Source organism: Ammodytes marinus, assembly GCF_949987685.1.
Source record: "Ammodytes marinus genome assembly, chromosome: 2".
In the NCBI taxonomy this organism is placed as follows: domain Eukaryota; kingdom Metazoa; phylum Chordata; class Actinopteri; order Uranoscopiformes; family Ammodytidae; genus Ammodytes; species Ammodytes marinus.
This window is the reverse complement of record NC_137231.1, coordinates 13022241-13039113: the sequence shown is the minus strand read 5'-3', so window position 1 is coordinate 13039113 and position 16873 is coordinate 13022241. Positions and strand designations below refer to the sequence as shown.

Below are 16873 nucleotides of genomic sequence, written 5' to 3'. Positions count from 1 at the left end.
TAAGTGTAATGAAGAGTTAGTCACGCATGAGGAAAGCAGACAAAAGAAAGATGATATGGCCTCAGTGTTGTGCAAGGCAGCTGAAAATGCCAATGAGGCGGATATTTACATAGTTTGATGAGAAGCCCACGAATGGTAAATATAAGCTTACTCTCATTGGTTGAACCAGCACACGTCGGCAGCTTTAGGAAAACAAAGGCCTATCATGTGAGCTCTCGACCTTTAGGTGGCAGTAAACCCCACCCCCTGCGTTTCCTCGTGCAGAAGAAGAGCTTGACTGGTTGTACATGTTGTACACGGAAGCAGAAGCAGGAACTGTCAAAGCCTTCAACCCAACCTGTCGAGCTGCTGCCTGCGCTTTGTCAACTAGCCCACTGAAAGAGACGAGTTCAAGATATTTGGCCTGTGTTTTTTTTTCGGTCGTGTAGACAAAATGACGAAGACTCTGCTGGTGTTCATCTTATTTCTGTGCTGCTCCATGGTCAGAGGTGAGTGGGGGGGTTGTTTCGTTTATTGCTGCGTAGGCTAATGTCTCCCTGTTTAGAGAAATGACCAACTCATCTATCCATAATCCAACAGCAACGTTAGCCAATTAAGCTCATTGTCGACCGTTGAGAGAAGAGGCACTCACTGAGTTTCAGTGTCAGCGTCAGTGTTGGATTGTATGAAAATTAGGCTACATCAGTGCTCTCACCTCTCAGTGACATTTTTTAAAAAATCCAATAAATGTAAACATTGTAAATATAGGCTTGCTAGACACAAAAAGTTATTGGATTTAGTTTTCAGGCACTAGACCACATAGACCTACACAAAACCAATTATAGGCTATAACGTTCGGCCTACACCAAATAATATTAGGCTAATTGGCCTACATGTAAAAACACTTAGGCCTATAATTAAAGGCTATATATGTACATGATTGTATTGGCTGGTTTCATATGTAGGCTAGGTATGACAATTTGAGCAAACAAACGCATCTAAAGAGTGGAACATGTGCAGTGTGATCTCAATATTAACTAAACAGCGACACAACTAGAATTGAACATATCTTAAAGGGACACTGTGTAACATTTAAAGTAATGTATTAGCTAAAATCAATATCCTCATTCATAAATATGTCCTCATTGGTGTAAAATCACCTCTGCCAATAATCTGAATTATATTCCTGAGCGGAGAATTACAAATATTAATATTACATTTTGTACATTGAGCAGGTAAGTCTTATGGAGGCATACATGTTTTTGGAATGTCATCAGGTGCATTGTTTAAAATTTAGAATTGTTCTTGTCCTTGAAGGCCACTGTAGCTTCTGTTATTATTCGAAAGGGGTGGGGTTACCCAGGGAGCGTTGCATTCTAGAACTTTCTTGATGATGTCATATTACACACTGCACCTTTAAGCTTATTGCAAGATCCACCTTATTTATTTAATATAGTACCTTCCCTCATAGGCCTACACCCAGCCCTGATGAGTAGGTCTATGAATCTTAGGCATGATGTCACTCAGTATGAATGTGGGTTGACCTGGGATATGTATATGGTCATACTGTCTCGCCACTTAATTAGGTAGACCTATCACCTGTGCAATCTAATAACCGACTAAGCTCATTACATGCTAGATTACCAGCTTACTTAGGTGGAGAGCTTTGTCATTTCATTCCCAGTCTGTCTGCTCTCATTACCTGTCGTCTATATACCGTTGCCGGTAATACTTAAGAAGAAAAAATACTTAAAAATAATTGTCCAATTACTCCAATACACCACTATCAACCATCTTTATCAGTGTAAGCAAAAACTGAAAATGTGCAAATCTATATTAAATTGGAGAGCAGTTGTATTAGATTGCATTTGATTGCACAGGTGGAACTCTATAAAGTGGCCACTGAGTGTGTCATGTCATCACTTATTGTTAAACAATCCCACTCCTCTGCCAAACCCCTAATTTGAACATCCATCTGCTAGAATCTTTTCATTCACTCCCTCACTGTGATGAAAGAGCAGGAACGGAAGTGTATTTGTTTGTCTCTTGTTCTAGTTTGATCTGTTCTCATATTCTGTTGTTTTCCAGTGCACTGAGGCTGCTTCCTGTACCTCAATGTAATGGCCTTCATGTTATGCTTCCTACAGCATATAATCTAATCATCTAATAAAATCATCTCGGCTAAATTAATCAAGCCGGGGAAACTGACACTAAGACAGATGCCATACTTAACAGAAGGGACAGAAATGTCAAGTAGTGGAAGCTCGTATTTCAAAGTTGGCAGTGGAAAAAAAATGATAAGCAGTAATGAGGAGGGGACACGAAAACAGGTGTGTCTACATAACCAAATGCATAGTTCAAATGTTCACATTGGCAACGTTCATGGCATTTATCAATAGATGGCATTATATTCCTTGTTTTTTGTATTGTTATTGTCTTTATGCCTCGTGTTCTGCTGGTAAAACACCTTCACATTTCATTTTCCTTGTTTACAGGGGCTCCATTACAGCCACCTCACTGGCTCACTGATGGAGGTCCAGCAAACAGATTGTCAAGGGAAGCAGGTCCGGACGAGAGCCATGAGGAACCACCAGCTGGAGTTGGACAGGACAAAAAAGTAGCTGGTACTACTACTACTGAGGCAAAAGCAACGAAGGATACGAAAGCTGGGCTAACTGGAGGAGCATCTACTGAAAATATCGATGGGAGCCCCGCTAATCAGAAGCCTGAAGAAAAGCAGACAGCTAGCCTAGACAAACCTAAGGCAGACACCACCAAGACAGAAGAGTCACTAGGAGAGCACGGCACTGAGAAAAAGTCAGAAAGTGATAAAACGTCAGGAGTAAAGGATGAGAGTGCCAAAGAGTTAGAAGTAAAGGATGATAGTAAGAAGACAGAAGTAAAGGAAGAGAATGACAAGACGACAGAAGTAAAGGATGAAAGTGACAAAAAGACAGAAGGAGAGGGAGAAAGTGACAAAAAGACAGAAGGAGAGGGAGAAAGTGACAAAAAGACAGAGGGAGAGGGAGAAAGTGACAAAAAGACAGAAGTAAAGGAAGAGAATGACAAGACGACAGAAGTAAAGGATGAAAGTGACAAAAAGTCAGAAGGAGAGGGAGAAAGTAACAAAAAGACAGAAGGAGAGGGAGAGGGAGAAAGTGACAAAAAGACAGAAGTAAAGGATGAGAGTGACAAGAAGACAGGAGGAGAGGAGAGTGACAAAAAGTCAGCAACTGGAGGTAAATCTCCGTATGACCCACTGGGCATGAGCGATGAGGCAGAGAGCAGTCATTTCTTTGCCTACCTTGTTTGTACTGCTGTGCTGGTGGCCGTGCTCTACATCGCCTACCACAACAAGCGCAAGGTACGGTACTTGGCCTTTTTTTTGTTTTCTCTCAGATTTCTCTGGAAACATACACTCTGTTTCCACTGACCCAGATTTGGACTTGCAAATGTATACGTGTCAACCACTATGGTCTGTGCATTCTTGTTGCCACAAATGAGGGAGATGGAATCTTTTTTTTAAACACAGAAATAGTCTCCACTAAATAAGATGGAATAATAAGATAAATGTCTTTTTTTCTTCTCTATTTTTTTTTTGTCCAGATAATTGCTTTTGTTTTGGAGGGGAAGAAAGGCAGATCCACACGTCGCCCTAAATCCACAGAATACCAGAAGTTGGAACAGCTGGTAAGTTGTTGATCCAAAGAAATCCCCCCCCCCCTTTATCTCCTTGTTAATAAAAAAAATTGTATCTTTATATTTTGTGACCTTTGAATTCTCTCCGTTTTCTTTCAGATGTGATCTCAAACTATAACCTTGAAGCCTTTGCTGGGAGCATCTGAATACACTGGAGGTTCTGTGAGCGATGGACCAATGGATACTGACGTTAGATACTTTCCTGATGCGCGCTGCATCAAGTTCACCTGTGTTCTATTTTCTACCCTTTTTAGATGCTTATTGTATGACTATGCAGATGACACTGTTGCCTTTATAGAGGGAATTAGTGAAATGCAGTGAGGGTAAAATAAGCATGCTGTTTTTGCACCTGTGACATTATTACACTTTTAAGGCAATCTTGTAATTTGACCTGACTAAGGTCCTGACTCAGGATATTTCAGTAGCAGATGAAAATATTAGCTGTTTGGATTCCAGACTTTTTGTACAGTACATTAGTGATTGCACTGTGCACCTAAGGAAGCCGTCTGGATCTTTGTAAAATACAGGCTGTGTACAGTATATTTAAAATTTGTCAGGAGTCCATTTAGAAGTACAAGAGTATTGGAATTGGATTTCTAATTGTCTTATGAAACATATGATGATGGCAAAATGAATGTAATAGCAACCTTATTTTCCAAATGAGATGCTACAGCACATTGCTCACCTACTTTAACATCTTTTAGAGCAGGATATCAGATTGAAGGCTGTTCTTAAAGCAATAGTTTGACATTTTGGAAAAAAATATGTTTGCTTTCTTGCGGAGTTGGATGAGAAGATCAACATCACTTTAATATCTTTCTTGTAAATAAAACATTAAGGCCACAGCCAGCGGTCGATTAGTGTAACTTAGCTTAGCTTAGCCCAAGGACTAGAAACATGGAAACAGCTAGCCTGGCTCATTCCAAAGGTAACATGAGCTGCACCTCAAACTCACAAATGAACACGTCATTTGTACAAAAACAGGAAAATAATGAAATAATTATATATATTTTGTTATAAATAGCCCAACACATAACAAAAAGAGAACAAGCATATTTACCAAAATGTTGAACTAATATTTTAACTTAAAGGTGAAGTAAGCGGTTTATTTATATTAATATAACTGTTAAATCGTTCTTTATTCATACATTAATCACTTACACGATGTGCGCGTTTCATAAAGCCAATCTCTTAGTCAGCTGCTCTGCATGTAATCAGCAATTAAACTTTATGTAGTATCCCAACATTTTATCCAATCACAAGAGAGAACGCTACAAACCCGCACCTGTCCGCACCCGTCTCACTCATGGTCTCACTGCCGGTGCACGCCAGAGCGACACATGGGGTCAATGTTTATGCGCCTACAATGGCGGAGCAGGTAAAAATCCTTCCCAATGTCTGTTTTGATGGTTTCTATCATGTTTTATCACACTTATGGATCTGAGATGATGCTAGATAACTTGCTGCTCGAAGACCGCAGTGCATTAATGTGGTGACGTAGGGACGAGCGAGGGAACTGCAGTAACTGACAGGAAGTTAGCTAAACTGACCATTCCGCTTACAGCTCCTTTAATGATGTTTTAACTAACGTCAGTGTGTTGTGTACATACACAGGCTTTATTCTTCTTCATCTTTATTTATCCAGTGAGAATGTCAATGCAAAACTATCTGTGTGGTGCAACTGGCTTTTTTCAATATGGCAATTGCTGCCCATCACCTCTGGGGCAAGTTATCCCTCTTTTGGATAACCATCTCTAATTTGTGCCACTTGTTATTTTGCATTGGAACTCTCATCTGAAATGTTTGTTGTAATTTTAAAACTTCTGCTTCTGGAAATTGGCAAAAAGTTGTATTCTTTTGACTGTTGGGAGTGCACTGTTGGGGGAAAAAAGTGTGTGTTTTGGTGATAGGTTGACCACTCAGTTTAAAACTAAATCTAGAATATATGTGTGTCTTTGTGTTCAGATATTAGAATTGTGCCAAATTGTGAATTTTTTTTACTGTGAGATAATGTGTGATTATTGTATTGTGCCTGTTGTCCTAAATTCACATGTTTCTTCTGGCCGGTAGTCATAGCATAGGGAAAGCCCTTTTTGTAAAAAAGGAAAGGAAATCTATCATAACTTATTATTTCTTTGCAGAATGAAAACTGTATTATAATCCAAAAATATTTCTTTTAGTGAAACCTGTAAACGAAATTCAGCTTTTTTATAATCAAATATGTTTACACACATTGCTCTCCATAAGTGACCTAAGCATCAGAATTATCGGAACACACATTCTTCCATACAGTCTGACTGAAACGAGCATGGAATTAGCATGTTTTCAAGATGTTCAATGACGAAAGCTGAAAGAAGTATAAAGATTCAAATTTAACTTTGTTAGGAATGTCTGTTCTTTAAATGTATGATTGCATAAATGTGTGTGTGTGCTGAACCAATGAAGATGAGTTTTGATTCTAAATTAAACGTTTTTTGTACTTTGGAGACTCACATGAGTTGGATTGACTGCGTTCACTGTCACAGCTGCTTTACTCATTCAGGGCCTATAATCAGTGGTAGGCTAGTAGAGTAGAAGTACTTCACTTAAAAACAAGGTAAAAAAAGTTCTGCATTTATAACCCTAAAAAGTATTTTCAGCCAGATATACCAGCACTCCCTGTGAAGAAAATAGCAACAACAGCTGATGTATTATTATATAGTTTATGGCTATTGATGTATTACTACTCATTACTGGCTGGCTCATCGGCACCTGCGGAGGTGCAGCAGGCAGAAATGTCTTGCAGGTGGAAACACCTGTGCCTCTGTCTTAGCCTACTTTAATGACGTACAGATGCAACAACAAACATTTATCATTTCACAGTAGCTGGTCTAGACTGAGCAACTTTAAGGTTTCCTTAAATAGTTTTCTAGTTTAGTCCAATGGTTTCAAACATAGGGGCCAGCCCCCTCCAAAGGGTCAAAGGATACATTACAGTGGTCATGAGATGGTTAATGAAGGAAGAGTAAACTAACTCATTCATGTTTCAAACTTAATTGGGCTTTCTGGTGAAACATGTTCTTTACATTTTTGAATAATCTCAGAAATCTAAAGGGGAAATAACTGGTTCAAACCCTTTATTTGGCTCTAGTAGCTAAGTACAGCTGTTAGATAAATGCAAAATATACATGGCTATCATGGCTATGCAATTAACAGTATCAATGCTCCCATATTCCCTCATTGTTGAGTAGGCTATTTTCCCCATACAGCAGGTACAGTAACTTGTTCACAGGGGCATCATATTTCTGGTCTCCTCTTCATAAATGTCTGGGATCTCTCCCAGGGAGGAGGAGACCATTCGGACAGAGTTGCACCCACGAAGCTTCATCTCATACCGGATGAGCTGCTTCCAGAAGCCACTATTCGGCCTCGCCATGGGCCGACAGGTCTTTAGCCACATGTGGGCCTCCAGGAGAGTCACAGCGCGGTGTTTCATGAGGTAGGAGATGCACAGGGCGGCGGAGCGGCTCACGCCGGCGTTGCAGTGCACCAGTGTACGTCCGCCGCACCCTGCAGTAAGCTCTATTTTATCTGCCACCTCGTCAAAGTGATCACTGAGAGCAGACAGCGGGGAGTCAGGCAGCGGGATGTGGATGTAGTCCACATCGGGAGGTGGGCAGCTGCTCTTGGTCTTTGTAACGTTCACAATGCACGTTATCTTGCACCGTGTCACCTGAGCGGAATCATTTGCCGCTTTTCCATTACTGATGTAAAGGTGGTCGGTGACTCGGCACAGGCCTGAAAGACCAGCAGGACCCGACTGATGCATGGACGGAGAGTAGGCTATAGCCCAGACCCATATACTATTCACTAAGGTATGCCGCAACAAAGTTGTCCATGCAGCCAAAATGTTATAAAAAGCCAGCCTGTTTGAGCTACGGCGCGACAGGATACTGCCAGTTGTAAGGCAAATCGGGAGGGCCAAATTTATGTGATTGCACCGAATTGCACTCGCTGTCGCCCCCTGCTGGATGGGGTTTAATCAGGTATAGTGTTAAGCTTTCGTATTATAGGATCTACTTTATTTAATGATAACTTTGAAGATAAACTGAACAACAACAAAAAACAATAGTGAATATTTAAATAGCATAAAGCATGGGACTTCAGGGGTGCTAGAACTATTGAGCACTTGGGGCAAGAAATAATTACAGTAAGTATTCCAAGGCAATATTTAGGCTACCTCTCGGAATCAATACAAAACTGTTTCAGAGCTTGGAGATTATAATCTTGGTGCCGTCAACCCAATATAGGTCTATGACATGTCTTGTGTAGAATGGGAAACACACAACCACACATGGAAATATATCATTTGAAGGTACTTCATGTATAATTTTGAATGCAATAAGAATATGCCTAACATTAAAATAAGGTAGCTATAGTTCAACACATCTGACCATTTGCTATAATACCCTGAATGAATGAAGTTATTAGCTGATTGTAATTAAATGATTGAATATACAAATCAAAGAAGGAACTGCATTTTCAATATGTTTCTGAAAACAGTTCATTGATGTATGAAAACAGTGGTCAGGTTAATCAACATTAATGAAAATAGCTTTGATTTGCTACCCCAATTAAGATGATTTCTGCCCTGACTGGTTTGCTACAGCAGTGGTATTATTACAAGGATATATTTATATATATATATGGTAGCTATACTATACAAAAACTTAATATAATGTAATGTTACATTTGAAATGCTTGATGATACTGTTCTAATCAAAAGTAAATTCACATTGTGCATATAGCCATTTGGATCACAGAGACATTTTTCTTTATCAATTTATTCAGATGGCTGCAAAGAAAATGACCGCAACCATATGACCCTTTACCTTGGTTCCTGTAACCTTCCACATCCCACTTGTTGTTTTGTTGGAGCTTTCTCCATTTGTTGTTGGTAATAACAGCATTTTATACTTATGTTTTAGTGCTTCACATGGGGACACAGTCAATGCAGATCTTATTTTATTGAATCAAATCAATTATATCAAAATCACTTTTTGTCCAAATCAGTGAACAGAAAGCTACTGTTTTACTTTTTTTTAAATCTGAGAACTCAAGGACAATCATTTAGTTTACAGACAAAGTGTTAATTGTTCAATCATGCAGTTGACTAAATTATTTGAAAAAGAAAAGCAATAGGATGAACCTCCTGTATTTTCCCGTTTTTTTTTTGTTTTTTTTAACTGTAGCCTATTGTAGGCCTAGATTATATCTCACATCGTCACATTAGTAGCTGGTGGCGCCTGCAGCCAGTCCTCGGTTGCCCAGGAAACACAGATGGTGGATGAAGGGTGCGCATACAAAAGACCATAAACCTGTGGCAGCAGCAGGAGCAGCTGGAGACCGAGAGACCGCTGATTAATTCAGGCGTGTGCAGGGCTGCTTAGTCAAAGACGTCGCTGTTCTCTCTAATAGCTCCCAATCCATTTTCTTTGTCCTGGGGCTTCCGTCTCCACTTTATCTCGATCTCCCTGGACTGGGCTTCTGTCAGTTCGCAGCTGTTGTTGGCACTCCCACATCTGCTCTTCTCAGCTCGGCAGCCATATAGACGACGCTCAGCCGCAGCTCCTTAGTGCGTAAAGGCTACCGTGTAGATCTGTGGGGCGAACCGAACCTGCCTTCTCACTGCAGGCGTCAATCGCTACACACTAACACACACACACGGCGGGTTTTCGCAGCTTGCCCTCAACATGGAAAGAAAAAGACGAAGGAGATGCGACAGCCTATGTTTCCGTTTTCTGGACGTCTGATTCTGCGGGACAGGTGCATGTGGAACCTGGAGAATGGAGATCACTGGTAGGAGAAAACAAATACCTCAAGGTCGCTTTTATTCTGTTCTTTATCTACATTCAACGTTTGAATTGCTCCTAACAAGCTGGTTAAATGTGTGGTTTCCTTGGCTATGCTAAATGTTCGTATAAGATTTGAGCAGCATTGACCCATTTGATTTCCTGCAGAGGGCCCAGTCTGTTTAGTAGGTCTAGCCTATATCTTCTTCTGACATGCTATGGGTTAGGTTATATGTGATGGTCTAAATATGCTTATTTAGGCTACAGAAAAGCAATTTCTGGTGGATACAGACTTTAAGATTGATTTAATCTCAGACAATATCTTGGTGTAGGGAATGATAGGCCTACATTTTGCAATAGTATAGTCTAAAATCACCAGATAGATAGACAGACAGCATCTACATCATAAGCCGCAAAGAGACACTACCTTTTTTTTACACTGCTTGGCCAACAATAATTGTCAAACAACTGTAACTAGAGCCTCAGCTATGGTCTATTGTGACCATGTATTTCCTTAGTTTTTTTGTTAGTTAATATAAGGGAAAGTGGGCTTCTTAACACAAAAAAATGCGAGGACTCTTAATAAATCCTCTACTAACATCATCTACAGATATTGATGCTCAGCTTTCAAATGTTTCACAAGCTTATTCAGTATATGCTTTTTGAAATGTTTTATTATTTTATAGGTAACCTGGTGGTCAGTGTTGCAGGGACTGCCCGGTGCCCCCCTGGATTCTTCTGCAGCGCTGCTGACATGAAACCAACAGCAGCAGTACAGGTTATGTGCTTCAGGCTGGATTGTCTTTATCACGATCATGAGGGAGGTTCATTTCCACTGGCACACAATACCACACGGATCATTTAATAGCATCATCACACAGCCTGTTAGATAACTGATACCAATAAAGCCTATCCCAAGTGACTCATATCTTTTTAGAAGTGGGTGTATTTCATTCTCATATGTCTCTCTAAAAAAAAAACAGCAGGGGGAAAACAATAGAACAAAGGGGACGAGTAATCCCTGGGGTATATTTCCGGGAGTATAGTTGGGTTGCGTCCCACTTTTCTGCTGCTTTGTCTTGTGTGTTCCTCTCCAGTTACACACTGATGGAGAAAGCAGACCGGGGACATCGCACTGGACTGGACCTATCGAGCAGCATCGTCCTCCAATGGATTCTACTGTGCTGCCTCAGAGACCGGATCCAGTCAGTAGATTAACACCACCTCACTTCACACTGTCTGTTATATAGGTCTAAAAGATGACTACAAACCAATTCTTCTATAATACTCTTAGCCACATAAACTGTACATGATGTGTCCCTGTGTATGTGCCTTAAGTCCCTGTGCTGCCGTAGAGTATTTCCACATAAACAAGGAACATAAAGAACACGGGAGATTAGTTGTGTGTGTGTGTATGTGTGTGTGAAATCGCTGCCATATTTCCTCGATCTTTGCTGCTATCCTTTCCAGGATTATGTTTAAAGAGGGGAGATAAACCGACCCGAGAGTAGAGAGATGATCACATCAGATCATCTTTTCTGTCACATAAAAGAGGCAAACGGGAGTGTTTTTGACGTGTTAGAAAATGACAGCACTGTTCACTTTTTTATGGCTTCCTTCTTATTTCCGTTGTTGGACTGTTACTAGCTGTGGTGTCATTTCTCTCCTGCAGTGACCGACTCATGGTGCCATCTCTGCCGCCCCGTATACCTTCAGAAGGAGAGGATTCAGATTTCCAAGTGTTTCCACATCGAAAGGCGACTTCTGCTGCTCTTGTGTATCCGTGAAAAAGGCTTACAGTAGATACGAAAAGCCATCCCTTGTTTTGCTGCCAGTTTCAGAATGATCAGATTTAGATCAGGAAGCTGTTTCGCGGGTGATGCTTTTGAGTCCAAAAACATTTGTGGCAGGGGCCAGGGCTCTTCTCCTGTCTCGTTCATTTGTTTTTATACCGGCTGTGAGTCAAGCTAATATATAACTTCATCCAGCCCCACTATCTCTATCTCTCCAAAAACAACACAGCTATCGAACACCTCTCACGTCTGTTTTCTTCGGCTGCTGTGTGCAGTGACCTCTTCGCTCCGTTCCCTTAGCTATGCTGTCTAATACTTTGCTCACATCTTCCCCTGTATATACACTTCAAATGCACTGGGAGCTGTGATTTACAACACTGTCCTGTGTCTTAAACTTATCACTAAAGCTAGCATGTAGAACCGGAGAGCTCTGATATTTTTGAAGTCTGTCATTTTAAAGGTCACATATTATGCTAAATGCACTTTTTAAATGTGTTCTAACATATCCATGGGTCCACGGTGTGCCTAGAGACTGGCAAAATATTAAATAAATAACAATCTCTCCTTCTCTCACTCTCCCCCTTTCTGAAACCCCCACCCCTCCCCCCCAATATACTCCAGTCAGAATTCTCCTCGTTTCTGACCTCACAAACTGGAAAGCCAGAAGCTTCCACTGTGCAGCCCACACCCCTATTTCTTATTGGTCCACGGCCCTGACAGACAGAGGGCGAGGTGTATCTGGCTTCGCTTCCGGACAGGGGGCGGGGGGAGCTCAAAGATTGTATATTTACGAGGGGAGCTGCAGCTCTTTTAAAAAAATAGGCCATTGTGAGATTAGCTGAACATCAGCATAGTACAATAAATTATCTGAAAGTTTTTTTCAGCAAACAATTAAAGAAAAACGTATTAGGGACCACTAAGACCATATAATATGGTGTATAATAGTACCGAAAAGTGTATAATATGGGAGCTTTAAAAGAAATCTGCTAGTGTGTGTGACCATGACTAGTTTTATCACATTTCACACAGTGTGTAATACACACTCTGCGTGTCTTTACTTGAGTGTGTCTGGGCACGCAAGTGTATGTGTGAGTGCATGTTTTTGTGTGCATGTGCTCCATTTGTGTGTGTGTGTGTGTGTTCCTTTGTGTGTGCACGTGTGTCATGTCTGTCTGATTAAACAGACATTTCTAATGGTCCCGAAGCTGCTAGCTGCTTTTTAACAATGATTTCCTAATAGCTGCTAACGTTTTGAAATGCCTGACACTCTTCCTTTTAGCCTCTAATTGTTCCAGAGAATTGGTATAAAAAATATATTTACAGATGATTGTTAGCATTTGTTTCGACCTGACTGAAGTGGCAGTTGGGTGGGTATTCTTGTGATTAAGATAATCACATGAGTGTTGCTGGAAATGAATGGTATGTAGTTTTCCAAATGATGCCTGCTGGCTTTTAATTAAACTGTGCTGATGCTTACAGCCATATCATCGGATCCTTACGCAAATGCTAATAATTATGTGCAAATAGCTTTTTTTTTACCCAGGTCTGGGTTCTACTAACAATATCTCACTAATATCTAACAGTACTAATGTCTGCTAACAGTCGGATGATTACTAACCTGAATTGTGAATGCTGAAGGCTGGCCTTGTTCTTTCTAACCCACTGACTAACCCTCTGCTTTCTGCCCGCAGTCCGACAATCACACACTCCTTTCTCATGATCCTGCTATCCTTCTTCTCGAAAAGATTGAACAAAGTTAAAGTTAACAACCCTAAAAAGGGTTTCAGGATTTGGGAAGGGATATGTTAATAACCACTAGATGAAAAGAGGAGAACAAACGGCTGCCGATAGCTCTCTGGGTTGACCACACACACTTACCAAAAAAAGATTATGATCTGATTCCAAATGATACAGTGTGACAGTCTTTCTGTCTCTGCCTGTGTACTGTGTGATCAACCTTGACAGGTGAGTGCCTGGCTTGATGTCGCCACAGGTAACACAGTATCAGACACAAGCCAAGCTAAGCTCAACTCCACTACTAACTTCTGAGGGTGTTCATACTAACATTGGTGAGGCTGAGAATGTCCACCTGTTGCTCGTACTAACAATCTCTTTCCTTTCTTTCATGCCTAAAAATCAAATTATTCCATATCTTTGTTAATGTTTCATTTAATCATAAAAGCATGCCTTGTGGTAGGCTACTAGTAATGTTTATCAATGCTTCTATCCAAAACATCTTACAGTGCCACAGGTATATGCTTTTAAGCATACCGTTACCTACTAAGAACTAAGTAGTACATGCTTAACAGAATTCCTCAACAAGCTAGGCGCTTTTTCTCTCTCAACGACCTACTAACATTTCTGAAGTGACATTTACAGAGACTAACCACAGAGCTGTTGTTAGCTCTCTGCAAACTAACACACTAACCCACTAATAAACTAATAATCTAACTAAAACTAAATAAGACCACTAACTTTGTCCCGGGTGTCAGAATTAGTGAAGCACACAGCATTTTAAGGAGCTGCAACTCTTAATGAATGTACTACTAACAGAGATAAGTATGGAAGAGTTGCTGACTTGACTGAATGTGCCTGTGTGTGTTTTTGTTTGTGTGTGTGTGTGTGTGCGTACGCGTTCATGTGTGGACTGATTTTGTTTTCTAAAATGATAATTTAACACACTAGTGTAGACTATATTCATTTGAGCCTGTACCTGGGCATAACATCCACCTTGAACCCCTCAAACAATAAACTGTGTGGAATTGTCAACTGTGTGTGCGGAAAAACAATTTGAATGTACACAACTATTTGTTTGCTTTCTTGCTAATTTATCAGTTGTTCTTTCTACTTACTTTTGTAATAAACAATATTTTACATATAAATCATAGTATAGTGTCTCTTTTCTCAACTATTCACTCAACACATTGCAACCACTTAGTTTCATAAACAGGATCTCCTCGAAAACTGGTGTTCAAATTGTCCACAACAAAAGCAAAAGGGACAGGGCATTTTCTGCACTCAGCCAGAAAATTACAAGGTATTTTATTATTATGGCAATATGGAGTGCCATTATGCTAAATAACATATTTGCTCCCTCAATTACTGTAATCATACTGAAGCTGGATTACTGTTGAGCACATTCAATACATGCAGAGTCCTGCCACATCCATTTAATAAATAAAAAAATATGCCTGCAAGAACCAACACAATCTTTGTACAGAAACATTCATCAGTAAAAGATGTTTTCGTTTTTTTTGTTGCTAGAAAGATGCATGGTTGTGGCTTTTATTTAAGATGTATTAATGTTAACTTGTTAACAAGGATGGATAGATAGATAGACAGATAGATAGATAGATAGATAGATAGATAGATAGATGGATAGATTTTTTTTAAATGACATGTTTTGCTGTTCTGCAGCCACATACTGTAGGTATCAGTGGGGGGAGTTCAAGATTTTCATGATTGCAGTATTACAGCAGGGGGCAGCAACTCATCACTTAAGAGGATTTGATATTTCTGGTGCAGTAAAAGCTTTTCCAAAAGCTTATCAAATGTTCTGCATATATTTACAAAAATATGCAGATACCGTACAAATGTATGTTATGGTGCAATGATTTAATACTATGTACTATTTCTCAGATGAAACACTATAGTAAAAACTATAACATTTCTGATTCACTGCCACATGTTGCATGTGGACTGTGTTTCGGTTATTTTAAATGACAATAGTTGTCAACATACATATAAGACACACTTGTTTGATTTGTAACATCTGTCAGTCTAGTTACTTTTCCTGTAAAATATGCACAGGAAAGTGTCTCAACTTCAAGGAAGGAAATTAACTATAAGGACCATTTCCACCTTTTTCTTCTTAAAACAGAAATCACAACATTGACAGCTGTATGAATTTGCTTTCAGGGTTGAATGAACGTCTTGTTCTCCTTTAATTTGGAATATTTCTCTCTGAAGCTGCTGTCATCAGACTGCTTTTCCATTGCATGCTCTGGATTTCAGAAATTGTCTTGGTTAGAAGGGCAAAACAAATTTGGCAAATTTTGCTTTTGGAGATAAAAAGGTCAAAGGTCAACCCTCTCCAATGACCAATTCATAGGAAATTATTCAGATGATTCTGGTTTATGTTGCAACTAAACATTGCAGCTCACGGAAATTCACACACACACACACACACACACACACACACACACACACACACACACACACACACACACACACACACACACACACACACACACACACACACACACACACACACACACACACACACACACACCTTGTTGGACCCTCATTCCATAGTCCTCCTCCTCTGCCCCCTGCTTGAGCCCGATGCGATCCAGATGACGGGGGTTTTCCAAAGGTAGGAGCAGTGGGGCCCGGGGTCTTCATGGGTCAGCTGTAATTCACCACAGAGCTCAGAGAGCAGGGTCTTAACACACACAAAACCCCTCACAGAAGAGCCAGGCTCCACTTAAAGTCTTAAATATCACACAAACTCCAGTTCAAAGGCAGGTATGTTGGAATGAAAAACATTAATCGGCTTAATGATGTTCTCTTGCGAATGGTTAGTTTTGCTAGTCTTTGAAAGCACACTAATGTTCAGGTTTGCAGGGCCTTGGATGCCACAGGCATCTGTGGCCCAGAGAGAAAAAAAGAGAGAGAAAGAGAGCTGTGGAGAAGAAACTGTGCAGGCTGGCGAGAAATAATTCCAGAATTATCTAATCGTTTCAGAATTTGTGGAGGTTTTTCTGATTATTTATTTCCGTTTTACTCTTTTCGTGAGTGAAATGAGGAATGTCTGTGCACAGTGTACAGTACAGTATATGTGTGCATGTGTGCATGTGTGTGTGTGTGTGTGTGTGTGTGTGTGTGTGTGTGTGTGTGTGTGTGTCTGTGTGTGTCTGTGTTTACGTGTGTGATCCAGAGGCAGCTCTCTGTAACAAGAGCCTCCATCACAGGGAGGATGTCTGCTGAAATAACAGCTCGCTGCCTCCAATGGAATTTGTCTGTAAGCTGTAAAAGATGGCGAGGGGGAAGGAGAAAAAGTGAGCTCGGGATGTATTTCTCTCTGTGGCGCTGTAATCAGCATCGCTCGGCCCTGTGGAGTTTAAAATAGTAAATCCCCTCAAAGACAGTTCACGGGCTGAATATAGATGGCTCTCCCTGCAGGTGTTTGTGTTTGTAACGTGTGTGTCTTTGCTCGAATGGCGACGCGTGAATCTGGTTATAATGTTGGGGTTTTCTATTTAAAGGGGCACAATTTGTATTTGGGGCCTGCTCTATATACACTGTTTTTATGTGTGCTCTAGAACTGTGTGTGTTTTACACAGTCGAAAAGGCCCATGTATGTTTGCCACACATGAACTATTATAATGTGGTGGAGGGATGCTTTATTTCCAGATACTGTGGAGACGGAGAGCGCTGGACAAATCATACAACCACTCTCTGCTACATGTCAACCACACCTTGGCTGAAACAAAGCCCTAAAAGTGCTTGAATAGATCTGTCTCATTGGCAGAGCTGCATTTCACTTAACTAAATGAATGTCCTCTCTTG

The 16873-nt window shown here is 40.5% G+C and overlaps 2 protein-coding genes across 2 annotated transcripts; one reads left to right on the top strand and one right to left on the bottom strand.

Annotated features, from left to right (window-relative positions):
• The first annotated feature begins 301 nt into the window (after positions 1-301).
• On the top strand, positions 302-6162 carry tgoln2 (trans-golgi network protein 2). Its single transcript, XM_080041174.1, has 4 exons — positions 302-488; positions 2475-3343; positions 3586-3669; positions 3778-6162. The coding sequence occupies exons 1-4, from the start codon at positions 434-436 to the stop codon at positions 3781-3783; spliced, it is 1014 nt and encodes a 337-aa protein (XP_079897300.1). The 5' UTR covers positions 302-433; the 3' UTR covers positions 3784-6162.
• Positions 6163-6943: 781 nt separating this feature from the next.
• On the bottom strand, positions 6944-7486 carry LOC307265597 (dual specificity protein phosphatase 18; the record flags this gene model as incomplete). Its single annotated transcript, XM_080047362.1, has 1 exon — positions 6944-7486. One exon carries the CDS (start codon positions 7484-7486, stop codon positions 6944-6946), a length of 543 nt encoding a protein of 180 aa, XP_079903488.1.
• Positions 7487-16873: the final 9387 nt, after the last annotated feature.

Excerpts from the sequence above, each read along its gene's own strand:
- tgoln2 (XM_080041174.1), top strand. The coding sequence starts at position 434 with ATGACGAAGACTCTGCTGGTGTTCATCTTATTTCTGTGCTGCTCCATG. Across the intron at positions 489-2,474 it reads GTGCTGCTCCATGGTCAGAG|GGGCTCCATTACAGCCACCT; the intron begins GTGAGTGGGGGG and ends CCTTGTTTACAG. Across the intron at positions 3,344-3,585 it reads CCTACCACAACAAGCGCAAG|ATAATTGCTTTTGTTTTGGA; the intron begins GTACGGTACTTG and ends TTTTTTGTCCAG.